Source organism: Pseudoliparis swirei, chromosome 22 (assembly GCF_029220125.1).
Source record: "Pseudoliparis swirei isolate HS2019 ecotype Mariana Trench chromosome 22, NWPU_hadal_v1, whole genome shotgun sequence".
Lineage (NCBI taxonomy): Eukaryota > Metazoa > Chordata > Actinopteri > Perciformes > Liparidae > Pseudoliparis > Pseudoliparis swirei.
The window spans coordinates 19,193,235-19,220,717 of record NC_079409.1 but is presented as its reverse complement, the minus strand read 5'-3'; the positions used below and the strand labels follow the sequence as shown (position 1 = coordinate 19,220,717).

The 27,483-nt window shown below is 47.5% G+C and overlaps 1 protein-coding gene across 1 annotated transcript in view; it reads right to left on the bottom strand.

Moving 5' to 3' along the window:
- Positions 1–27,483, bottom strand: part of LOC130213296 (neuroendocrine convertase 1-like) — a 198,952-nt gene that overhangs the window by 73,758 nt on the left and 97,711 nt on the right. Inside the window, exons 7-11 of the mRNA XM_056444785.1 lie at positions 14,587–14,624; positions 13,523–13,602; positions 12,472–12,560; positions 1,772–1,878; positions 471–629 (exon numbers count right to left, since the gene is read on the bottom strand). Coding sequence (XP_056300760.1) covers positions 471–629; positions 1,772–1,878; positions 12,472–12,560; positions 13,523–13,602; positions 14,587–14,624 — 473 coding nt within the window. The remainder of the gene's footprint in view (positions 1–470; positions 630–1,771; positions 1,879–12,471; positions 12,561–13,522; positions 13,603–14,586; positions 14,625–27,483) is intronic.

Genomic DNA, 27,483 nt, shown 5'->3' with positions numbered 1-27,483 from the left:
TCATGCCGGGGGCGTTGCATCTTTACGGCGAGCGGGATGTTCCTGCCTCCTCGGAAAAATGGAATTTGCGTTGCGGGGTGGAAGAGGCCGAGGGGGTTTCTCACATTGCATCGGCCGTTAGAACACAGTTTCACAGAGATAATGATTTCTCAAATGTTCCGCCCGCCTCCTAATGAGAGGCTAAAGGTGACATCACACTGATACCGCGGCCGTCTTGTCTCTGTCGCCGCGGAGTTGGCACTTCCTGGCTGTTCACGGCTACCTCTGCCATCAACACCTAAGCGTCTTCCTCTCCCATTTCTCAGCCACTGCAGCCACGCTTTACCTCCAATTAACACTCGTTTGCTTCTGTGTGTCTGCGCGTGTGTCTGCGTGTGTGTCTGCGTGTGTGTCTGCGTGTGTGTCTGCGTGTGTGTCTGCGCGCCCAGCAGTCACCGGGGTCATTTGGCAGGCCTCTATAAATATCACACCAGTCGCTGCTCTTTAACAGGCTGCTCACAGCTCAAAGAGCAGGAGCCGACGGCGATGCTGTAGATGGAGTTGACGTAACCGTCTGCGCCGCAGTGGTCCCGTTGCATTCCGCCATTACCCGCCGCCCACACGAAGATGCTGCCTTTCCCACCTCGGCCCTGGGAACACAAACGGAAGGACGTCGACTTGAAAGAGCGAGAACAGAAAGAGGAGGATTTTTATGAAGAGTGTTTTCATCTGGCGGTCAGCAGAGCATCTTATACACCACATATGGAAATGTATCTCACATGCTCAATCATAGTGAGGAAATATAAGAGCGTTTTTATGTGCTGATGAAAACCTTTGTGGGTAGTTATGGTTTAACCAAGTGAATATGAGATAACTTGGTAATTTTTTAAGATAGTTTCCGTTTATAATTATGTTTATAGCAATACTATTTCTATTTCACAAGCACAAATAGAACAAATAAAACCAAAGTGAACTCAAGCTAAAAGGCACTTATCGCAAAAGCGGAATAAATTGAAATAATAAAACGTGCTGCTGGGCTCAGAAACGTGAGAGATGACTTCTGACGTCCGACTGAGCAACGATAAGAACGGTGGCTTCAAAGTCAGGGACTTCAGGGGGGCGCCGGGACCCTTTGAATCCTCGGCCCGGGGGACGCTCCACAATCCATGCGTTACTTGGAATTAATTACTACATGGCGGTATTTTAAAACACGCAAACAAGTCCGGGCAATAGGAGAGACCCGACGACTGGTTGGAAGAACGACCCATATTCAATATTTGTAAAAGCCCCTCTTATCTGAAACACTTGGTATGAACAACTATAATCTGTCCTTCTGGTCACATTACATCTATTGCACCTGTCCATCCTGGAGAGGGATCCTCCTCTGTTCTCTCCTGAAGGTTTCTTCCCTTTTTTTCCCCTGAAGGGTTATTTGGGAGTTTTTCCTGATCCGATGTAAGGTTTTGTGGCAGGGATGTCTATGTGTACAGATTGTAAAGCACTCCGAGACAAATTTGTAATTTGTGAAGTTGGGCTATACAAACAACCTGAATTGAATGGAATTGAATTGAACAGCCCCTTTAAAAACATTTAAAAACCTTTAAATACGGCTACATAATAATTTTGTTATCCGCTCCACGGAGGGCGCGGACGCCTGACGGACGACGTGAACGGCGTGGACGCCTGACGGACAATGCGGATGTCTGAAGGGTGGCGTAGAGGCCTGGTGGACGACGTGAACGGCGTGGACGCCTGACGGACGGCGGTGTGAACCCGGAGGCGAACGGCGTGCCTTGTGAGCTCCGAGGCGGAGGGCGCGCGCCGTCAGGCTCTGCGGCCCGTCCACCGTGGCCCCGTCGTCCCGTGGGCCCCAGCTGCAGACGTAGATGTGGATGATTCAAGATTCAAGATTCAAGATTCAAGATGTTTTATTTGTCACATACACACACAGGGTGTGCAGTGAAATGAAAGTGGCAATGCTCAGCAGGAATGTGCAAGGGCAACAAGTACACACTATTTACAATAAAAAACAACACAATATTTACAGTAAGTGTGTGTGTGTGTGTGTGTGTGTGTGTGTGTGTGTGTGTGCCTAAGAGGGGCAGTTGTGTGGGTCTATGTGGGGGTCCTGGTGAGGTCGGAGTTCACAATCCTGATGGCCTGAGGAAAGAAACTCCGTCTCAGTCTCTCTGTTCTTGCAGCATGACTACGGAGGCGCCTGCCTGACCGCAGCAGCTGAAACAGTCTGTTGTTGGGGTGGTGAGGATCCTTCATGATCCTGCCGGCTCTGGTTCTGCACCTCCTGGTGTACAAGTCCTGCAGGGTGAGGAGTGTAGTTCCAATAGTGCGTTCAGCCAAACGCACTACTCTCTGCAGAGCCTTCCTGTCCTGAGCGGAGCAGTTGCCAAACCAGGCTGTGATGCTTCCTGTCAGGACGCTCTCTACAGCTCCAGAGTAGAAGGACTGAAGGATCCTCTGGGAAACTTTAAATTTCCTCAGCTGCCTGAGGTGGTAGAGGCGCTGCCTTGCCTTTCTCACCAGAGTGTCTGTGTTCGTTGACCATGTCAGATCCTCGGTGATGTGGACTCCCAGGTATTTATACCCGCTCACCCTCTCCACAGTAGTCCCGTTAATCCTCAGTGGTGAGTACGTCCTCTGTTGTTGTACCCTCCTAAAGTCCACAATCAGCTCCTTAGTTTTGGTGACATTCATGATGAGGCTGTTGTCCCGGCACCAGAGTGACAGATCAGCAACTTCCTCCAGGTAGGCCTTCTCGTCGTTGTCGGAGATCAGGCCCACCACCACTGTGTCATCCGCAAACTTGATGATGGTGTTGAGCTGAACCTGGCCACACAGTCATGTGTGTACAGGGAGTACAGTAGGGGCTGAGGACGCAACCCTGGGGGATCCTGTGTTCAGGGTGAGGGATTTGAGGTGTGTCTGCCCACCCTGACCACCTGTGGCCTGGCGGTCAGGAAGTCCAGGATCCAAGCACACAGGGGTGTTCAGTCCCAGCTCAATCAGCTTGCCGGCCAGTCTGGAGGGACTATGGTGTTGAAAGCTGAACTATAATCAATGAACAGCAGTCTCACATAGCCCCCCCTCTGGCTGTCCAGATGAGAGAGTGTGGTGTGCAGTACCTGGGAGACAGCATCATCCGTGGATCTGTTTGGGCGATAAGCAAACTGCAGCGGGTCCATGGAGGAAGTGAGGAAGGCGCAGATGTAGTCCTTTATCAGCCTCTCAGCATTTCATGACCACCGAGGTGAGGGCCACCGGTCGGTAGTCATTCATACATGCTGGAGAAGCATTCTTGGGCACAGGGACAATAGTGGATCTCTTGAAGCAGGCGGGGACCACGGACTCAGCCAGGGAGAGGTTGAATATTGTGGTGAACACTGGAGCTAGCTGATTAGCACAGGTCTTCAGTACTCGCCCAGATATGCCATCTGGACCTGCAGCTTTCCTGGTGTTCACCCTCAACAGAGCCCTCCTCACACTGTGCTCGGTCACAGAGAGTGTGTGTTCATCCCCAGCGGTAGTGGATGTTGGATGTTGAAGGTCAGAGCCGTGGCCGCCCAGCAAGCGGATACCTGGGCGGCGAGGGAAAGGTCACAGAGGTCAGAGTTCATCAGAGGGAGGAAGGAAAATGACGCTTTCGAAAAGACGTGCTGACGAGCCTCTTGCTTTAAAACAGACACAAAGATAGTGTTGTGTCACGTAGATGTGACGTCTTCAAAAGGTGAATATAGGAGGAGGATAAATGTCTCGTAAAGGGACCAAATGGTTAAAGGAGCCTGAGCAATTATCCTGACATGATTTCCATATCGGCCTATGATGCATTCGAGTGGCACTGCTGGTTATGAGGTTGATGTCATATTCTGCCATCGATTAACTGAATGACTCCAGTGGAAGAAAGCCGCGATAAGTATCGTCTTCTTTTCCCCTTCAAGGAGCCGAGAGGGCGACACGCTAACTAATGGTGTGTTCACACCGGACGCGTCAAAATTTCGACGCGCGTCGAGATTACATGTTAAGTCAATGCAAAGCTGCGTCGAAGCTGCGTAGCTGCGTATTTTCCAGCGAGCAGCGCGTCAGACGCGTTTGAAGCAGCACGAACAGAGGGTTTGTCGCGGGGCGAACTGAGCGAACAGAGCGAACAGACGCAGCTCGTTGACGCGCGAGTTCAAATTTCCCAACTCTGGCAGCAAAGACGCGTGAGTCATAGTTGCGTCAGCCAATCAGCGTTGAGCAGCTCCGCTCGTCATCGTCCTGCCGGTCGAAAAAAATGGAGGAAAAGATTATTGTCGCTGTCTGTGGGCACCCCGAACTTTATGACACGACTCTTTTTACTTACCGAAACCGTAGCTATAAACATAAAGCGTGGAACAAGGTCGGAGAAGCCGTTGGACTACCTGGTAAGTTTTGAATGTATGTATTTGCTTTTATTCTAGCTATTTGTTGTACTTTACTATGAACCAACCGCTGGCATATGTGTTTCATGGCAGAGGAGATCTGCCGCCGGAGGTGGAAAAGTCTCAGAGACACGTATCAAAGAGAGAGAGCAGCGAGAAGCGCAGTGGGAGTGCAGCTCAGTCCACTAAAAAGTGGAAGTCCTCTGCGGTCCTGTCGTTCCTCGACCCATTTATACTCCGCCCCCGACGCGTCCGACGCGTCTGGTGTGAACACACTTTTTTCGACGCGCGTCGAGACTGCTGCGTTAGACGCGTCGAGAATTTTTTCGCCGCGTCCGGTGTGAACGCACCATTAGTGTGTTATCAAAGTGGAGAATATTATCCTAATATGCAGCGTCCACATGGTTGGAATTATGGATCGGATGGTTATGGATCAACAACAAAGTGTAATCAAAAGGAACGCACGGTAGTTCATTACAGATTTAAATGACCAGCAATAAGAGCTTCCTCCTGTATATGCTTCCTCCCTGTATGGGCTTCCTCCCTGTATATGCTTCCTCCCTGTATGGGCTTCCTCTCTGTATGGACGTCCTCTCTGTATGGGCTTCCTCTCTGTATGGGCTTCCTCCTTGTATATGTTTCCTCCCTGTATGGGCTTCCTCCCTGTATATGCTTCCTCTCTGTATGGGCTTCCTCCCTGTATATGTTTCCTCCCTGTATGGGCTTCCTCCCTGTATATGCTTCCTCCCTGTATGGGCTTCCTCTCTGTATGGGCTTCCTCTCTGTATGGGCTTCCTCCCTGTATATGTTTCCTCCCTGTATGGGCTTCCTCCCTGTATATGCTTCCTCCCTGTATGGGCTTCCTCTCTGTATGGGCTTCCTCCCTGTATGGGCTTCCTCTCTGTATGGGCTTCCTCCCTGTATGGGCTTCCTCTCTGTATGGGCTTCCTCCCTGTATATGTTTCCTCCCTGTATGGGCTTCCTCCCTGTATATGCTTCCTCCCTGTATGGGCTTCCTCTCTGTATGGGCTTCCTCCCTGTATGGGCTTCCTCCCTGTATATGCTTCCTCCCTGTATGGACTTCCTCCCTGTATATGCTTCCTCCCTGTATGGGCTTCCTCTCTGTATGGGCTTCCTCCCTGTATGGGCTTCCTCTCTGTATGGGCTTCCTCCCTGTATGAGCTTCCTCTCTGTATGGGCTTCCTCCCTGTATATGTTTCCTCCCTGTATGGGCTTCCTGTTGTGCACCGACAGATATGCTAGAGAGGTTCATGTCATTTATGTTCGCTTTCGCTCATTCCAGGCTTCCTGATTGTTTTCACCTGTCATCACACCTGTCTCCTATGCTCATCAGTGTCAGCCCCGCCCCTGATTGGTCCCACCTGTGTCTTGTTACCATGTGCTTAAATTCCCCTGTCTCCCAGTGTTCCTTGTCAGTTCGTCTGGTCTTTTGCCATGATCAGGTCGGGTTATGTTGTGCTCTTGAAAAGTTTTGATCCTCACTACGTGAGCGCTTTCATTTTGTTCACTGCAGAACCGAAGAATAAAGTACTTACAAATACTTTATCTCTGTCTCCCGGGTCGTGCAATTGGGTCCTACTTCCTAAGTGTCTGAGTTCGTAACAGAACGAACTGACCACATTATGGACCCAGCCGACCCAAGAACGCTTCACGCCGCTCTGTCGGTACAGGGCGTGACGATTTTTCATCACGAGGAAAGACTGGACAAAGTCAGCCGGGAAATACAAGAGCTGAGAGGACGCCAGGCCGGGGTTCAGGAAGAATTATCTACACAGATGCAACAACTGGTTGCCCAAATGAATAATTTTTCACTCATCAACAGACTGCTCCTCCGGTGACGTCATCCACAGCTGAGAATTTGCCTGTCAATACTCCAGCTGACGACCCAGGTCAGGCTGTTTCCTGCTCGTTACGGCTGGCTCTTCCGGAGAGATTTTCCGGAGACTCTTCGAATTGCAGAGCCTTTCTGGTACAGTGTGATCTGCATTTTCAACACAACCCAGCAGCTTTTTTATCTGAGCATGGTAAAGTGGCGTTTATTGTGTCTCATTTAACGGGAAGAGCTGCAGCCTGGGCTACTGCAGAATGGTCTAGAGACACCGAACTATGTTACTCATTGGCCGATTTCATAGAGACTATGAGGCGCATTTTTGACCACTCATCGCCTGCTACGGAGGCCAGCAGAAGACTGTTTCAAATACGTCAGCTCAACCGTCAGGTGGTTGATTATGCCATCGAGTTTCGTACAGCAGCAGCGGACAGCGGATGGAATGTTCCGGCTCTTCGTGACGCCTTCATGACAGGACTTTCGGAACCGATAAAGGACCAGCTGGCTCCACTGGAGACACCCCGGGATCTGGAATCCCTCATCGCTGTGGCCATCCGGATCGATAACCGTCTTCGGGAAAGAGAGGGAGCGTCGACGCAACCGAGATGTTATTCCCAGCTTCCAGAATTCGCCTCGGAGGGTCGCGCCGCCAGCGGAGGATTTCCAGCTCATGTTACCGGACCATCAGAGGACTACACTTCCGAATGACTCCGGTGAACCCATGCAGCTTGGAAGAACCAGGCTTTCTCTGGAGGAGAGGCAGCGCCGTCTACGGGAGGGTTGCTGTTTCTACTGCGGCCAGCCGGGTCATCAACTCGCTTCATGCCGGGAAAGATCGTGCTCACCAGTCAAAAGGAGGCGCTGGTGAGCAAGTTTCCAGCAGACTTCCCTCCTCGACCTGTTACTCAGGTAGACATTTGTATTAACAATCAGACCATTGACCAGGGTGTGTTAATAGACTCAGGGGCTGACGAAAGCCTTATAGACTGGGGCCTAGTCAAACAGCTAAAAATAAAAACTGTCCCGCTATCTCATCCTGTTAGTGCCAGTGCCTTAGACGGCCGCTTGTTGTTCACAGTTACCCATTGCACTGAGCCCATACGGATTACTATAAATAAGGACCATACCGAGAGCATGCAATTTCATATTTGAGTCGACTCAGCACCCGATTATTTTGGGGTTTCCTTGGCTGAAGATCCACAATCCTCACATAGACTGGCCTTCAGGAAAGTTAAGGAATGGGGAGAGGATTGTAAGGGCAGGTGTAAACTTTCGCAACCTGTTAATGCACCAACAGACTCTAGTAGGATCATTATAGATCACCCTGACTATCCTGATCTACACAAGGTACCTTCCTGTTACCATGATTTAAAGAAGCGTTTAACAAGTCTAAAGCCTTGTCGCTACCGCCTCACCGAGATTTTGACTGTCCCATTGATCTCTTACCGGAGCCCCCATTCCCAAGGGAGACTTTACTCGATTTCGAGACCTGAGAGAACAGCAATGGATGAATACATCTCCTCTTCACTCAAATCAGGGATTATCCGTCCTTCATCGTCTCCAGCCGGAGCGGGATTCTTGTATGTGGGAAAGAAAGACGGGTCTCTGAGACCTTGCATAGACTACAGTCCACTAAATGACATTACGGTGAAGAACCGCTATCCTCTGCCACTCATGTCATCTGCTTTTGAACTGCTTCAACGGCCAAGATATTCACCAAGTTGGATTTAAGAAATGCATATCACTTGGTTAGAATAAAACAAGGGCATCAGTGGAAGACTGGATTCAACACACAGTATGGTCACTATGAGTACTTGCTAATGCCTTTTGGACTGTGCATTGCACCGGCTGTTTTCAAGCTTTTGTGAATGAGGTTTTATGGAATTCTTGAATATTTCAGTGTTTGTGTATCTGGATGACATACTGATTTTCTCCCCAGACGCTAAATCTCATGTTAACCATGTCCGCCAAGTTTTGCAGAAACTACTGGATAATCAGCTATATGTCAAGGCAGAGAAGTGCGAGTTCCACACAGAAGAGGTGTCTTTCTTAGGATACATAGTCTCACCTAATCATATCCAAATGGATCCTGCGAAAGTCAGTGCAGTATCCCAGTGGCCCACACCAGACTCCAGGAAAAGGTTCAGCAGTTCCTAGGATTTGCTAACTTCTATAGGAAGTTTATTAGGAATTTCAGTTCTGTTGCTGCTCCTCTGCATGTTCTGACTTCTCCTAAGGTTCCTTCAAGTGGACCCCCAGGCGGATCTTGCTTTCAAACTTCTCAGAGATAGATTCACATCAGCTCCCATACTCACCATTCCAGATCCCCAGCGCCAGTTTATGGTCGAGGTGGATGCTTCCAATGAGGGAATTGGAGGAGTACTGTCTCAACGTTCTGCAGAAGACAACAAGATGCATCCATGTGCTTACCTGTCGCGGAAGTTGACAACGGCAGAGCGGAATTATGACGTGGGAAACAAGGAATTGTTAGCTGTAAAAGCTGCCCTCGAGGAATGGAGACACTGGCTAGAGGGTGCAGAGCAACCGTGTTTAGTCTGGACAGATCACAAGAATCTAGAATATATAAGAAAGGCTAAGCGTCTAAACTCCCGTCAGGCCAGGTGGACACTTTTCTTTAGTAGATTCAACTTCACACTCTCTTTTCGTCCCGGGTCTCAGAATCAAAAACCCGATGCTTTGTCTCGTCTTTACGATCCCGAACCACTTGCGGTAGAGCCCAAGACCATCCTTCCACTTAACCGGGTGATCGGAGCCTTTTCCTGGCAAGTGGAGTCAGACGTTAAAGAGGCAAATGTCATGAATCCAGCGCCTAGCGAGTGTCCCAACAATCTGCTGTTTGTTCCGGAGGCTCTTCACTCCAAGGTCATCCACTGGGCTCACTCATCTGTGCTTTCGTGCCATCCGGGAGTAGCAAGAACAATGTTCAGGATTCAACAACGTTTCTGGTGGCCATCCATGAAGAAAAATGTGGCCGAGTATGTAGCGGCTTGTCCGGTGTGTGCATGTAATAAGACCTCATCTCAAGTTAAGATGGGCTTGCTCCAGCCGCTGCCGATTCCCCATCGTCCTTGGTCACACATTTCGATGGATTTTGTGACAGGATTTCCCTCATCCAGAGGCAAGACTACGGTTCTAACAGTGGTTGATCGATTTTCAAAGATGGCTCACTTCATCCCATTGACCAAGCTTCCTCTGCCAAAGTCACCGCAGAGGTCATGATGAATCAAGTATTCAGGATCCATGGATTCCCTAATGACATTGTTTCCGACAGGGGTCCACAATTCATTTCCGCCTTCTGGAAAGAGTTTTGTCGACTCATAGGTGCCACCGTCAGCCTGTCATCAGGATATCACCCTCAGTCAAATGGACAGTCGGTGCGTCTGAACCAAGAACTAGAGACTACGCTACGTTGTCTCGTCTCCCGGAACCAGACCACCTGGGTGACCACCTCACATGGGTCGAGGTTGCCCACAATACCCTTCCGACGGCGGCCACAGGTCTCTCTCCATTCCATTGTGTCAATGGTTTCCAGCCTCCACTTTTCCCTAACAACGAGGAAGAGGTGATGGTTCCATCGGCACATGCCATGATCAGACGTTGTCGCAGAGTTTGGGCTGGTGCTCGCCAGTCTCTTCTCCGAAGTTCAGCTCGGATGAAGGCTGTTGCGGACGTTCATCGCAGGGTCGCGCCTCCTACAGTCCAGGCCAAAAGGTTTGGCTCTCTACCAAAGACTTACCACTCCATGTCGCCTCAAAGAAACTGGCTCCGAGATTTGTGGGTCCGTTTCCAGTATCCAGAGTCATCAACCCGGCGTCGGTACGCTTGCAACTCCCAGGACCTTGAGAGTGCACCCAACGTTTCACGTTAGTAAAATCAAGCCGGTGTGTGAGAGCACACTTGTTCCCGCCTCAAGCCCCTCCACCGCCCCAGTTCTTTGAAGGGGTGACGTTTACAAGGTCCGTAAGCTACTGGAGGTCCGTAATAGGGAGGGCAAGCAATTCCTGGTAGACTGGAAGGGTTACGGTCCTGAGGCTAGAAGCTGGATAGCTGCTTCATTTATCGTAGACAAGACTCTTATCCACGACTTTTACAATCAGCCTGGGCCATCAGGAGTTGGCCCTAGAGGGGTACTGTTGTGCACCGACAGATATGCTAGAGAGGTTCATGTCATTTATGTTCGCTTTCTCTCATTCCAGGCTTCCTGATTGTTTTCACCTGTCATCACACCTGTCTCCTATGCTCATCAGTGTCAGCCCGCCCTGATTGGTCCCACCTGTGTCTTGTTACCATGTGCTTAAATTCCCCTGTCTCCCAGTGTTCCTTGTCAGTTCGTCTGGTCTTTTGCCATGATCAGGTCGGGTTATGTTGTGCTCTTGAAAAGTTTTTGATCCCTCACTACGTGAGCGCTTTCATTTTGTTCACTGCAGAACCGAAGAATAAAGTACTTACAAATACTTTATCTCTGTCTCCCGGGTCGTGCAATTGGGTCCTACTTCCTAAGTGTCTGAGTTCGTAACACTTCCTCCCTGTATATGCTTCCTCCCTGTATGGGCTTCCTCTCTGTATGGGCTTCCTCCCTGTATGGGCTTCCTCCCTGTATGGGCTTCCTCTCTGTATGGGCTTCCTCCCTGTATATGTTTCCTCCCTGTATGGGCTTCCTCCCTGTATATGCGGGCTTCCTCTCTGTATGGGCTTCCTCCCTGTATGGGCTTCCTCCCTGTATATGCTTCCTCCCTGTATGGGCTTCCTCTGTGTATGGGCTTCCTCCCTGTATATGCTTCCTCCCTGTATGGGCTTCCTCTCTGTATGGGCTTCCTCTCTGTATGGGCTTCCTCCCTGTATATGCTTCCTCCCTGTATGGGCTTCCTCCCTGTATATGCTTCCTCCCTGTATGGGCTTCCTCTGTGTATGGGCTTCCTCCCTGTATATGTTTCCTCCCTGTATGGGCTTCCTCTCTGTATGGGCTTCCTCTGTGTATATGCTTCCTCCCTGTATGGGCTTCCTCCCTGTATGGGCTTCCTCTCTGTATGGGCTTCCTCCCTGTATGGGCTTCCTCCCTGTATGGGCTTCCTCCCTGTATGTTTCCTCCTGTATGGGCTTCCTCCCTGTATGGGCTTCCTCTCTGTATGGGCTTCCTCCCTGTATGGGCTTCCTCCCTGTATGGGCTTCCTCCCTGTATATGCTTCCTCCCTGTATATGCTTCCTCTCTGTATGGGCTTCCTCCCTGTATATGCTTCCTCCCTGTATGGGCTTCCTCTCTGTATGGGCTTCCTCTGTGTATGGGCTTCCTCCCTGGATGGGCTTCCGGACGGCGATCAGATCTGAGTCCATTGTCTTTGAACTCAAACATACCGCTCCTCATTAACCTGTTATTGCACTCTCAGAGTATCCTTACAACAGAAAATGGGCCATCTTGTGTAATGGGTTCATTCATCCCTCGCCAATGTTACATCCAACACAAAAAAAGCCATTACTGAAGCTCCCACTAAAGGAACTGTTAAATAGGGTCAGCACGGCTCAATGGCAGCTAGTCAGCGTGTCGCCTGGTGCTGCCTGCACACATATAGACTCACATACACTTTTTCTCTCAAGAAGTATTTAAGATCACTTCAAACCAAAACTTCATCTTCAAGACTTTTAAAGGGACACTTGTGACTTCAGGCTATTTTCAGCTGTCGTTCAGCACCATGCAGGAAACAAAAGAAAAAACAGCAAATATATTTCTGGCAAATGTTAAAATGCTTTTTTATCACTAAAAAAAAAGAAGCTTTTAAATTATTTATCTGAACCTTTTTCTAACTTCAGTAGTTTTTCGTGGGAATGTTCAAAATGTCTGTGTCCAAGGCGCCCTGTCACAATTTATTTCTACAGGAATTAAAAAGTGAGTAATTAATCAATCTGTCAATCTGCCTTTTTATTTAAAAAAACGTTTTGCATCAACGCAGAAAGCTCTAGAAGCAAATCTGCCTCGTTGATGTCAGAGAAGATGTTCATGTTAAGCTTGGATGTCCAGATTGTAGTTACATAATCGTGTTTTTGTAGTGCACTCTAAATGGGAATAATATATTTATATATTTTACTTTTGTATCATCAAATGACAGAGACTACTTTATAAGAAGTGACTGACCCACTAGAAGTGCTCTTCAAAATGCCATGTCGCTACACCCACAATGCACAGCCTCGATGAGGCTGTATTGGTGTCCTCACCTCCGATCCGGGCATTGAAGGCGACGCCCACACCGCAGTAGGAGTTGTTGGCCTCCATGGCAACTTCCCCTGCACATCGGGTCCCGTGACTGAAACACAATGAAGCAGGTGGTGGCCACCCACTGAGGCTGGACAGGCAGAGATGGGACGAGCCGGGCCCAAAACACAAGCTGGGCAGACAGTACAAACAAACACCACAGCACTGGAGACTAAACTCAAACCAAGGACAGCACTCTGCATCCTGCTTTTAATTTCAATTCAATTCAGTTCATTTTCTATAGCCCAAAATCACAAATTAGAAATTTGCCTCAGCGGGCTTTACAATCTGTACACATACGTCATCCCTGACCTTTGACCTCACATTAGATCAGGAATGACTCCCAAGAAATAGAAAAACCCTTTCAGGGGAAAAAAGGGAAGAACCCTTCAGGAGAGCAACAGAGGAGGATCCCTCTCCAGGATGGACAGAAGCAATAGATGTCATGTGACCAGAAGGAATCATTACAGAGTTACAACACATTCAATGTTTTAAACACTCACATTACTCACACAGTTAAAATAAAGTTATATCAACATACTGACTGACATTTGTTATTCTGGGCCATATACAATACAGAAAGATATGAAGAGTCCAAACAATAGTAAATCTGTTTTTAAAGACCAGAAACTCCTTGACCCAGTGTGCAAAGTGGGGAAAAGTACATTTATAGTGTTATTGTATTTGTACATAACACAATTTGACTGATTTTCTTAGCACACTTAGACAAATAAGACATATTAGATTCATGTACGATTGTTCATATTTTCAAATGGTACGTTTTATTTTTTCTGCTACAGGAGAAAAGGCTTTGAGGTCGAGAACTAACTACACTGAATGTGTGATCTGTGATATTATTCAACTAAAATAGATTTAAATTGAACCATGGGTTTAAAACATTTGAATGCTTTAGTGATAGAGCTCGGTTACTACTGTGGGCTAGTCAGCTCGGATATGCATCACACAACCGTGCACATGAACACAGTCAAAGTCCTGTAGGAGGACGGTCGGTACCTGCTCTCCCCGTCTCTCTCTGGCATTGGATCATGTGACAGGCCGTGTGAAGCGTGCAGGTCAAAGCTGGCGAGGGCTTCCTGTCACCCACGCCGGAAACACGGGGAACACAGCGTCACACTGGAAGCTCAACATCACAGCGACATGAGAGGGAAATGAAACAAACGCCCGAAACCGGCACTTGAATTAGTTGGATTGGATTCAATCTATTGTCATTGCACAGAGTACAGGTACACAGGCAATGAAATGTATTCTCTGCATTTAACCCATCCTTAGTTATTAAGGAGCAGTGGGCTGCAGTGATGCGCCCGAGGAGCAACTGAAGGTTCAGTGCCTTGCTCGTGGACACTTCGACTTGCAACTAATGGGGAGAGTGGGGATCGAACCGACGACCTTGGGGTTGCAGGACGACCCCCTTACCCCACTGAGCTACAGCCGCACCTCAAGTCCGACGATAGTCACAGTCACAGAGGAGATGCGACTGTGACTGTGTGTGTGTGTGTGTGGGGAGACGCCTGTTTGAATGACTTGTTTGCCAGTGTGTGTCGAGGCATAACGGGAGGAGGATTTCTTGGCAGCGCCGGACGAGAGCAATTATGCATCTCTCTGCATCCAGGCTTCTCCACGCCAGACAATCTGCTCTGACACAGCACACGTTGGCCTTCAAACTGCCTATAGGATTATAAACGACGAGGCAGGCGCACACAACACCGCCACTCCACATATGCTTTATGGCCAGCCCCCGTAACACCAGCCTAACAACATCAAACAACAGATGAATTGTTTTATCGTCTCGGCTTTGAAGTAAAAGAGGAGTTGGGCCGTTGAAGAGAAAAGTCAATACTCAGATTTCAGTCTAATGAAAATCAAAGCATATTAGTGTCAGCAAGCAAACGCCAGTGATGGAGAACTGGGACCTCATAACGAGATGAGGGAGTCAGAAATCACATTGCACGGCCTGGAGATGTGTCTGAGATAACCAGGAACGTGTCCCAGCCCAGCTTAAATGTGATCTGGTATTCAGTTATTGTTCAACATAAATCTCGTTTTTTAAGTTTACTTACAAAGTTTCTCTTCAGGTCTTTGTTTGTGTGATCGACACCTGAAAACGACAACAGAGAGAACACGGTATGAATCAGACAGAAACTGTGATCTCAGTATTAGTTACGGGGAGGAGACATTTGTCCAAAGAAGTTTAGAAAAATCAGTCAGACTTTGTTTCATTATTTTCAAGTCATGTGAATTTGCAGTGTGGCAGACAGGTTATTCAAACTTTAAAATGTTGAGTATCCTCCTAATTGGTGTCAATATTTGACTGCAGTTATTTACTGCACATGACTGATGGTTCAGTGCATGAAGAAGATTCTCACCCCTCATTTCAAATGCACTCTTTTTATTTCTAAATATTGCCGTCACCTTTACCTGCATCTTTTTCTTTTAAATCATCCACTTTCCACATGAGTTGCCTTTCGTTCACTTGCCCCCTCTCCTCCCCCCAACCACCACCACCAGCACCACCTCCTCCTCCTCTTCCTCCTACTCCTCCTCCTCTCCCTCCCCCTCCTCCTCCTCCTCTACTGCATCAGGGCTCCTGTGGTCTCAGTGAGAGACAAACGAATGAGGGCCCCAGGAGGGCCGTGCCTGCTCTGCCAGACATCACTCTCTCTCTCTCTCAATCGCACACACACACACCTACACACACACACACACACGCACAAACAGAGGACCTGCCAGCCTTTGTCCCATGCAGGCAGTGCCTCCGGGTTGTCATGGTAACCAGCAGTCGTTTTTTGCCGTTGAGGCCTGATTGTGTGGCGCTCCGGTGGGGTGGAGCCCCCTGTGTGGGTGCCATGCCGTGCCATGCCGTGCCATGCCGTGCCATGCCGTGCCATGTGATGCCGGCACCACCATGTCTCTACAAAACCACGTACGCTCGATTCTCTCCTTGTCCACCACGTTGGATCTTCTTCAGACACACTTCCCCCGTAAAGTGTCGTCCTTTCAACGTTTTAAACGATATCTCATGGTCTCCGTCGACTGATTCGCAGTTCAGAAGAGTTAGAAATAATCTTGTGATTATGTTTTTAGGAACTGGGGTTTGGTATCAGACCAGTTGATTCTGAGCGGTTTAGTGTTTTTGTCACGGGACCAAGAGAAAGAACTCGCCAACGTTCCCCCTGCAGAGGCAGCATGAGCACGAGGCCAAGTGAGCAGGTTTTGATGGAAGGAAATGCACCGAGTGACCAACATGATGTCTTCATATGGAATTTAAATGATTCATTAAAGAGTTATCAAATGTTAGAAGTCCTTTCCAAATCCCCCTTCAGGCTGATCTGTTTTATTTTAGAATCTTCCAGATTCATCATCAGTTAAATCAGGAGGCTCTCGTTTCCTCTACTGCGTCTCATTTGATCTAATATTGGTCTGTTTCAGCTTATCCTGTTTGTTAGTTTTCACGTGGTCCACACGGGAGCATTACCCATATATAAAATAAAAACAACTATAAAGAAAATATAATTGAAGATGATTGATTTACTGATTGTTTGATTGATTGGTTGACAGCTCAGACAATTTACATCATATCATTTTGTCATATCAGCCATTTGTGTGAAATTGTCATGATTAGCACATGCATACATATTACAACCAATACCGTGTTTTGTGAGCTCTCAGGGAACTTTGACCTCCGACATCTAAACAGCCCATCCTTTAGTCCAGGTGGACGTTCAAGCCAAACTTTAAGAAATTCCCAAAATAGATTGTTTTCACGAGAACGACGCAGGCGTGAGGTCACAGTGACCTTGACCTTTGACCACCAAAATCAAACTTAATTCATCGGACGGACAGCCAGAAAAGGTACTGCATCCGGCCAACTCTGAGAGGCATAGAAACAGATTTCTTAGAGTACCTGAATGTTCAGATACAACCGTTCAATAACCTCCATTCATGTCACAGTGAGCAAGATGTATCACAAATGAGCTTTAAAGCAAAGTGGGACTCGGTCTCCTCTTGATACGGACCTCTGTCTGTGGAGTGTCCCCAACACACAGAGGATCTCTGGTGGTACGTGGAAATAATTGCTTCCCTGCAGGAGGCAAATAAACCTTCCTTCATTAAGAGTTCATCTCTGTTTCAACTCGATTATAAGAAAGACGTCTCTGTGTGCATTGTGTGTGTGCGTGTGAGTCTGTGTGTGTGTGTGTGCGTGTGTGTAATACCGCAGTGTTTAAAAGGTGACACCATCCCCTCTACAAGTTTGTGATGGAGACATCTTTGGGAATTAACGTCACGCTGATCAGGAGGGAACAAGTGAGCAATGGAGGGAGGGAGGGAGGGAGGGAGGAAGAGGAGGATGGAGAGGGAACTGAGGGAGGGCAAGGACGCCCCCCTTAGACCGAGTGTCACTCTGGGACTGTCAATCAGAGTGTGTGACACCAGTAACAATGAACGTTTTATCAGAGAAATAGAGAAAAGGCCCGAATCAAATAACCTCATTGTCAGAGAGGATTCATAGAGAGAAAACATGTCAGATATCATTGGGTTGGTCCTAGTCCTGTGAGTGATGTTGCAGACAATTAGCAGTTATTTTTAAATGTGTGTTTTATTTATTTTGTACTTAATGGTAAAACTCTAGAATGCCTCTAATGTGTTTGTTTGTTGCAGAAAAGCTTGGACAGCAATAGTCTAATCCAGTTGAGATTAAAGGCTGATGACGATTGAACTGAATTCAATTAATATGAATACAAAAATGAGTCCAAGTCGGCCTCCAAAGGTCTCAACGTACTCGCATATGTCTAAATAAAGAGTTAAAGTAACATTATGTAACAATTGTACCTTAAAATAACAGCTTGAAAAAAATTGTGCCGCTAATATGGCGATTTGCGGCTCCGCCATTGCCATCGGGGGTCTGTGGGGAAATAACTCCGCTATGTAGGATTCTGGAGCCGCCCGATCCGGGGCGGATGTACTTCGACCTGCTTTCTGCAGTGATTACGCAATGTCATATAGTCACTCCACGCTCGCAGCTACAGTATAAGGGTAGCTTTTTTATGTAGCTTTTTGGTGTTGTCAACAATATTGTATTCAATCACACGTACTCCACATTCAAACATTTAGAAAACAACGTATATAGGCTGAAAACGCGATCGGTATTTCATCTAAACTAAATGTTGTCATTCTTTTGGTTATGTTGTAACAATTCGCCCTTCGCAACTCAATCAAGGGGAAAAGGTACAATACGCACAAAAAAAAGGGAATGGGCGGATCTGCGAATTCTGGTGTTAACTCTCTCTGCTCAAATGGTCGTAAAAGAAAAACACACAGTCGATATGCGGAAACCCAAATGTTATTATATTAAATCAAATTCAATGCATCTGCAAGCCCCCAAAATGAACACATACACTACAAACTAGAATGGGCACTCGGTAGAGCGCATACCTTCGCATATGACAAGATTGGGCATTGAATTATGAACATGTTGGCATTAGTTGCATGCCAATTGGATAAAAATTGACCGTGCTATGGTAAAAAGAAGATGTTGACCTATCCATGACCTTGACCTTTCGTGACCTTGACCTTTGACCCGATCGATCCCAACATCTAATCAAATGGTCCCCGGATAATAACCAACCATCCCACCAAATTTCATGCGATTCGGTTTAAAACTTTTTTTGTTATGCGAATAACACGCATACAAATAAATAAATACACGGCGATCAAAACATAACCTTCCGCATTTTCAATGCGAAGGTAACAATCAAACCCACTCAAAACGAAGTATAATCCCCGGATCCCGACAGTCCCAAAGTCTTTGCAGTCCCCCAAAACAAAAGTAAATGACTGCACGCGCACACACCCCCTCCCCCCAAAAGCCGGCAAACAGCTGGTGGAAATGTGGCGAGGAGCCGCGTTCAATCCCCGCGCTACTTCATCCTAGTCCGGTAGGTGCTGGCCCAGTTTACAGTGTTCCTGCGCAATCTTCGTATTAGTGATCCCGCCCGTTGGTATAAATCCAAAATAGAAACAGTCGCCGGATTGCTTCCACCGGGCTGCATCTATCGTAACTTGTTATTTACGACACTGAAGTAAACGTTAAATACCTCAAAAACTGAAGGGGGCGCTAAAAGGGGAAAACTACATAATGGGGCTTTAGAATAGAATATACACTTTTATTAATCCCCCAAATTAAATCTCTTCATCTCATTTAACTTATCTTTTAAGTTAGAGTGGGGGCTGCGCGGAAAGCGCGAAGAAGCAACTGGGGTGTGTTGCTCCTGCTCATGACACTTCGACTCGCAACTAATGGGGAGAGCGGGGATCGAACCCACAACCCTGCGGTTGCAGGACGGCCCTCTTACCCCACTGAGCTAAAGCCACCCACTTTAAGATGTGCAACGGTTGTCTGTCTTTCATGATTGAGGCCAAACACATCTAGTGGAGGTCTGGATCGTGGTCCATGCCTACTACCAACTACTCATACACTCTGTCATACTCATTGAATGTGTTGTACTCAGCACTTTATTTTTCCTCTATATTTAGTATTTGTATTTAGTATTGTTATTGTGTATTGTTTTATTTTCTATTAATGCTCTGATGTGCACCGCTGCTGTGATCCTGAAATCTCCCCACTGTGGGACTAATAAAGGAATATCTAATCTCATCTAATCCAATGATTCCTTCTGGTCACATGACATCTATTCTTCTGTCCAACCTGGAGAGGGATCCTCCTCTGTTGCTCTCCTGAAGGTTTCTTCCCTTTTTTCCCCCGCGAAAGTTTTTTTTCTATTCTTTGGGAGTTTTTCCTGATCCGATGAGAGGTCAAAGGTCAGGAAAGTCGTATGTGTACAGACTGTAAAGCACTCTGAGGCAAATCTGTAATCTGTGATATTGAGCTATACAAAATGAACTGAATTGAATTGAATCTACATCCGGGTCATCTTTATTTACGAAGAGAACATTTTGTGTCAACGGGTTATGCTTCATAAGCCAATCTCAATGGCTGGGCACCCACATGAGCCGGTGCACGCTCCAGATGTAGTATTGACAAGAGCAATGTGTGCTCACAGGTGGCGTGGCCCGAGGGTCAACGTGAGCAGAGAAAGCTGAACCTTCAAGTATGTGCAAGGATGATCGGAGTGAAGAAATGCATTCAGCCGGGTGCTTTCAGTCAGGTAGCGCCACGCTGCCGTAAATACAGCCACGGACGCTCTCCAACACAGCCCAAGGTCTTCTGAGTGTGGAAGTAGAAAGCCACGTCCCACAGTGAGATGAAACACTGTAGGTGGTGCAGCCAATGCAAAACCTCCCATGAATACAAATGCTTTGAACCCGGCTGACCCAGTCTAGATTGTGATTGTGCGTGTGTGTGTGTGTGTGTGTGTGTGTGTCAGCATTCAGCGGCAGCAGCAGCTGCACTCTATCTCCTTGCTCCTGCAGCATTCACACCGGTCCTCAGGGTCACACACACACACACACACACACAAATCAGCCACGGAGAGACGTGTCGGAGGCCATTTTGAGCCAACGGTGAGTCGTGCCTGAGCCGCCGCTGAGACAATGAGCCGGCATCACTTCAGAGGAGGCCGGGGGGCCCCCTGGCTGGCTCTCGCCGGTACCGCTCCTCAAAAAGGAGTTACTGTACAAAAGGAATATAGCAATAATCAGTGGCAGGCTGCCTCTGCAACTGATTGGAGGAGGAGGAGAAGGAGGGAGGAGGAGGTGAGCTATGAAAAATGATACCAATATTTTCTGCAATGAAGCTGCACATGGCTTATAATTTGCATTTTGCAAGTGTGAAAAAGTAAAGGAAAGGTGGTTAGGTGTGTGTGTGTGTGAGAGAGCAGCAGAGACAGGGGTGTGTATCACCAAACCGCCGAGGGTGAGACTTCCTGGCCCTACACCTCCGTCTCATTAATCAGCTCGGTATTTAAGAAGGGCTGCAGTGAACACTTGCCTGTAATTAGCTGGCTTTGTGTAGGATGTATGTGTGTGTGTGTGTGTGTGTGTGCGTGTGTGTGTGTGTGTGTGTACACCTGTATTTGTGTGGGTTTAAGAAGTGAATGGCAAAGAGTGAGAGAGCGAGAGAGGGATTTCTGGGGGCGAAGACAGAATGTGAAACTAGGGAGCGTGGGTGATGGAAAGCCTGCATGGCACGGGGAGGAGGGGAGGAAGGGAGGAAGGAGCGAGGAGACAGGAGTGAGGAGACGGAGAAGACAAGTCGGAGGAACAGGGGAGCTGTGGAAAGTGACTGTTTAGAGTGGTGGAGGAGGTGAGAGAGAAAAAACACTGATGAGAGATGGGATAAAAGAGAGGACTGAAGGATGAGCGACAGGGACGGAGCAGAGGGTGGGGATGGAGAAGAAGAGGTTGACTTTTAAAGTGGGACATTAGTATTCGAGTCGTAGGCACCCAGCGCCCCCTCCCCGCACCCCGCTCTCCTCCTGCTGCGGACCCAGACACGGAGCTGGAGGTGGCAGAGGAAGTGTGTGTGGAAGTGTGTGTGTGTGTGTCAGGTTCTTGTGACGGGGTGAGGCTCAGGCGCAGAGAGATAGGCTGGTCGCAATAAAAATAACAACAAAAAACACTCTTTAATGAGGCAAAACAGTTTACAAAAAAACAAGGTCCAAACGGGGCAGGCAGGGTCAACAGGCAGAACCAGGAACACGGGAAAAGGACACGGAACTAGAGATGACAATCCGATAGCAGACAAGGGAAAGACTGACAGGTGTAGGACATCAGACAGTAACGAGACAAGAGTGGCTGAGGGCAGGTGCAGGTAATTAAACAATTAAGACAGAGAAGACACAGAGGAGACATAGGAGACACGGAACACAGGAGAAACAGAACAGGGTGTTACAGTGTGCAGCCAGACTGAACTTCATTGGGACGCTTCCTTCAATGGAGCGCTCCACTTTAGAGACACATCTTGGGTTTTCCTTTCACTGCGCGTGGGTTTCGGTGGACTTTCAGTTCCATACTGCTATTAGTTGTGAGATTCATAATCAAAGCTACACCTGCGAGTTCGACAATTTGTTCAGCGAGAAAACGTCTTGTTACTCAACACCGGTCCCACGCGCCTCGGTACGCGCATGGAGGCGGCGGGCCGGCGTCCTGGAGACGGTCAGGTTGACTCTTCTGGAAACGACTCGTGGCTTTAGCTGTGCAGCAGAGCCAGTGCGGTGGGCGCGTTTGTTTTAATGTACAGCAATACTGCCGTTATTATATGGGCTCAAAGTATGAGGAAGTTCTACCTTTAAAAAAAAAAACATTTTTATTAAACATCAACCTCTCTTTTCTAGAAGAATACATTGTTTTCATGCTCACAGACCTCATCAAAAAGGAAGGAAAAAAAAACATCTCAATCAAGAGTAAATGTTGCATTTGTGGGGACTACTACTGCGGATTATTACTCGCTTAAGTGCATACAGCAAAAGCACATTTAATTTGCTCTCGTGAGCATCTATTCATAGTGTCTCTTCATACGATAATGTTGAGAATAAAACAATATCTGCAGCTTTATTTATTTTTTATTTGCTGCCGAAAATCCTGTAATAATAACCTTGTAATCTCTGGTCCATCTCTTTGCTCCCCGTTTTATATTTGCTGTGTGTCAAAGTGCCACAGATAAATGAACCGACTTCCTCAGAAAACTGTTATCCTCTCTCCTCCTTCTGCTTGTAACCATTCAATCATTGTGATGCTGAGAAATCTTGATAAATTAAAGTACAGGCAACAAGAGTGACGATCCGTCCCTCAATTACATCAATTTATTCAAGATGTCTCATAAATTGTTCTTTTTCTTACAATATGAAAAAGAGTTTCCCTCAGTAGTTGACCCCTCCACCGTTGATCCCATCAGCATCACTGGGCATCTCATCATCGTCTCAGGTATCTGTGAACGACTTCCTCCTCTTCCTCCTCTCGCTTCCCAACTCGTCCTCTGGTCTCCTCGACTACTTTGCTCTCATTTGACTAATTAGATTCACGGAGAACGCTGTTGACAAATTCATTTTGAAATCCATTAGTCCCGGGGCGTTGTTTAAACAACGTGCGCGTTAATGTCCGTCGCTTTAATGCCCCTGATTCGCATTCTAATAGCCGTCTGATAAATCAGGTTATCTGCGACACCTTCGACGCGCCGTGAAGAGCGGAAATTAGGAAATTATTAACTATCCGCCGTGTTCTGTCGTGTCCGGGTGTGTTCGTGAGAGGAGGAGAGGAGATGACAGAGCGGAGGAGTAAATGAGAGGGATGGGTGAGGTTAATAAAAGACCAGAGGGAGAAATAAAACAGAGTAAGTAAGAAATAATAAGGAACATGAAGAGCAGCAGGTGACAGTAAATGTGGATGAGACGAAGACAAACATTAAAGAAGAGGCACCGAGGGCCGAATATGGAAGGCCAGACACAGGGAACGTCAGTAGAGACACATCATCCCCCTTTTTAAGATGTACACTCAATACCACAGATATTACACAACAATTTGAAACACTGCACAAAGTGGACGCAACATATAAGAAAGAAAGAAAAGTAAAGGCGTCCAACAATTGAGTTGTACACATTCCATGTTATTAAATACACGTTTTATATTTAGTATATACGTGTGTACTGTTTGTGTGGCAGTATAAGTAGAACGGAGTTATGGTAGATCTTAAAAAAAGGCAAATATCTCTAGATCTACCAATCAATCTCACGACTTATTGCTCCATCTTCTCCTGTTTATGCTCGATCCGTCACCTCACTCGTGTAATAAGGGATTATTATCATGCTCAAACTAGCAATAGTTGCAACACGGCTCCTTTCCAATAGCAGTGTTCATTCCTGCAATCGTAACCAAGCAATCAACACTGCATACAGAAGAAAGCAAGGGGCTGGTTGCGTTGGTGGGGCGTGTTGTCTCAGGTACCAGTGAGAAACACCAGCGAGTTAAAACACTATTGAGACAGGATTTTACAGCTCTGGATGCTTATCACCGCAGGGTGCAAACTGACGAGGGAAGGGAGGGGGGGGGGGCAATAAGACGACAAGGATGTGAACTCCAGTTTACCGTCGATATTGGCACGAGGATCTAGGAACGAATATACGGAGCTCTGGAATTAACGTTACCCCGCGGCTGCAGAAGTAACGCAAGGGTGGTGCGGAGCGGTTCCGACGTGATATTAAAGAGCATTTTCATCCACTGGGCACGGAGAACGTTCCCACACAACACCGCTCAAACAGCGCCGTGGTATATATTTGGAGGGAGAGAGAGAGAGAGAGAGAGAGAGAGAGAGAGACCTTTTCCCCTCCAGGACTAGCTCTCCCAGAGATCCTGTGTGGAATCTGGAACAAAAAGTAAGCCGTGAGAACCTGGGCCCCAAAAAGGGAACCTCAAAGAGACAACCCTCTTCCCAGTGGCATTAAATTGCCCCCCCCCCCCCCCCCCTCCTAATCGTCTCTCTTTAATTGGGATGACTGTGATGTAACCAAGAGTCTCGGCCTGCACAGCCACGTCTTGAACTTTGTTTGCCGGCTTTTTTTTGGGGGGTTCTCCCATTCACTTTCTTTTGGGGACATTAAGAGACTTCGGGAGTGTGGGGGATCTGGGGATGGAATTATACTTTGAGAGGGGTTAATTGTTTGTTATGCATGTTCGTTTTTTTGTGTCTCGCAGCGTATGCCGCATTGAATTTGATTTAATAATACCATTTGGTGTCCCCGATTGACTGTTTGGTTTCTTTTATGACCGTTTCATATTTGCCGTTCTTGGTGGTTCAGCACGGTGGTGGGACTGACGTTAATGAGGGGGCTGCATTTCACTTTCACACACAGTGTTAATGTCTAAAAACACACAAAAGAAAGATATATATATATATATATATATATATATATGATTGCACACGTCCTCTTGTTCCTCCTCCTCACCGACTGGATCGACCTCCTGATATATTCCACCTCGGACAATCCCACTCCCTCCTCCGTCTACTTTTAAAGGTCCAACTCCACTTTCACCTCCTCCTCCTTCTGGCCCCCGTCTCCAACCAAATCCTGGCTTCTTCTCCTGCTCTTCCTCATTTAACCGTCCCAACTCTTCGCCCCCTCCTCCTTCTCCCCCTTCTCCTCCTCCTCCTCCTCCTCCTCCTCCTCCCAACGCCCGCTGAACAGAACCAGAGGGTCTGTTGGTGTCAGTAGCCATGTCTGTGGTGTCTGGAGAAGTGTGTGGATTAGACACAGGTCTGACGAGCTGCCACCACGATGGAGACCACAGGGCTTCAAATGGCAACACACACACACACACACACAACAAAAACAGGTAACAAACACACTGTGTTTAGCACTTCTAGTGTGCATGTAGGAGAGTGTGTGTGTGAGTGTGTTTGTGTGTATGTGTGTGTGTGTGGTACGAGAGCCATCGTTCCCCTGTAGAGTCGCACACCATGGCACAGGGCTCTTAATTAAGAGGACTGTGTGTGTGTGTGTGTGTGTGTGTGTGTGTGTGTGGGGGGGCGGAGCAGCTGGTAGGAGGCACTGGGGCCAGAGAACATCTGCAGGAGGCTGCAACACAACATGCCTGCCTGCGCACGCACTCACACACACACAAACACACACACACACAAACACACACAGCCCCCTATACACACAGAACTACACACATGCCACTCGGCACAGCCCCCGAGAACACAGAGCCACACAGTGGCGAGCACACTCGTGGACCCCGCCGAGCGCTGCCTTCCCCACTGCCGCCGTACCAGTGGGACTGTCACCATAGCAACCCGGGACTGGTCATGTCACCTCGGTTTGGTGAGACGGGTGACGGCGAGAGAGTGAGAGATAGGCAGGCGATAAAAAGAGCAAAAGACAAAGACGGGGAGCGAGGGGCATTAAATACCCTCCACAGTGCTCGCCTCGAAAGATAAGGGTAAAGAGAGAGAGAGAGAGAGAATCCAGCAGCGTCTCATCCACCAAGCAGCTCCGGATGTGAGGAGGTCAGCAGCTTTGACTTCAGGGCCTCAGTAGTCTCCTTTTCAATAAGCCAAGAGGAGCAGGAGAGATGATGTCATCACATAGACAGACAGGGGAAGGTGGGGAGGGGGCGTGTCCTCGCTACGGGGCAAAGGAATAAAGGACCACTCCAGAGTTCTCGTTCTTACCTGTATCGGCCGTGTGAAGGAGTTACTTTCACACCAAGCGTTTTGCTTTATTTTGACACAAAACTATGGATTTCGATATCAATACATTGCAATATATTGCCACATTCAATACTAACATCAGCACCACAAAGTGTGTTTTTTCCAATTCACTTGTTGCTATGCGCATTTCCAATTAATTTGTTGTGGGAAAAAAAGTGGAACGCTGGAAATGTGAGAAAATTGGAAAATATTGCACATTTTATTACTATTGTACACTGTGTCTGCTTTATATGACTAAATCTTCTGCTAAATCTCATCTCAATTTTGAGAAATACTAACACCGACAATGATCACAAGGTGTACGTCTTTATGTTGACAATATTCTATTTTCTTAAGAAGTCTTTTCAAAACAATGTGCTCCTCGGAACATCCACGATTTCTTCTCAGAATAATGACCCCCCTCCCCCAGTTCTGTCAATAATGATTTTTCCCACACATTGGCCCTAATTTGCCTTCTTGTGTTTCACACTGAAACGCTGGCGTCTGAACTTTCATCCCTGTGGAAAAATGATTGTTATCACGAGCATGAACTGTTATGCGTTTCCCTGAAAGATGAAGCGAGAGCCAGACTACGAATCATCTCGTCCACAGCCTCATTTGTTTACAGTAATTGCACCGGGGTTCCACTATTAATGCTATAATGATGTTTAAAGATGGGACGCGGAGCACCTTTAAATCATCTTCTGTTGGTGTTGTGCATGGTCGCTCCATCACTGCATTACATAACAGAAGGATGGGCCTATTAGCTGCCGGAGCTGATTTGCTCACGTATAAATAACACAAGTTATGAGGATGTGTTGTTGCTCTGGGAGGCGTTTAGAGGTTCATATTTCATAAAAAGAGCAGCGGCTCAGTGAAGAAGGCCAGAGCCGATCTCTGGCTGCTGGAGGGAAAAGGTCAATAGCACCAGGACGATCCCTGGAGGCTCCAACTGTCTGTACATGAAGTGGGAAATGGTCCGTAACCACAAAGGCAAGGACTCACACACACACACACACACACACACACACAGACACACCCCCACACACAAACAAACAAACGCTGACCAACGGCCATCACTACATACTAGCTACGTTAGCTTATATATCTATGTCCGTCTCAGTGTGTGTGTGTGTGTGTGTGTGCGTCTGTCTATGTGTGTGTGAGGCAGAGAGAGAGATGCAGTACGAGACCAGATTTACACATATTCATTAATCAATATTTGTGCTCCTTGGGCTGTTCTATGCAGCATCGATTTTGAGCCAGCGCCCAGAGCATAGGCATTTGACCCCTTGACCCCAATAAAACAATAATGTGCCTCCATAAAAACAATGTGTCCCTGGTCTGTGCCGACTGCGTGAGCCGATATTGAACTGGAGAAGAAAACTAGAACATGACTAAGAGTGAGTGCCCAGCTCATTTCCCACATTATAAGAAGTGAGATCAGCCGATGTCAGCCGCAGATTGTCGGCGGTTGATTGATTGATTGATTGATTGATTGGTTGGTTCTTTTCAGGAAAAATAGGACAAAAGTGGCGGGAATTATTTCAGGCTGAACAACATGAGGCGGCAGGTATTTAGAGAACTTCCAAGGTCTGAATGAGCATTAAAATCACCTGGTTGAGTACAAAACATTAAAAAGGCAACAAGGTGAAGCCGCGGGGAGAGAACGTGACTATGCCTGAAAAATACGACTAAAGTCAAGGTGAACCAAAGATTACACTTCATAGAAACATACATCAGCTCCCTTTTAGGATTCTGGGTCAGCTGGGAATGAATTTAGATTCCGTGGTGAATCTGATGCAGCTCTGATTCA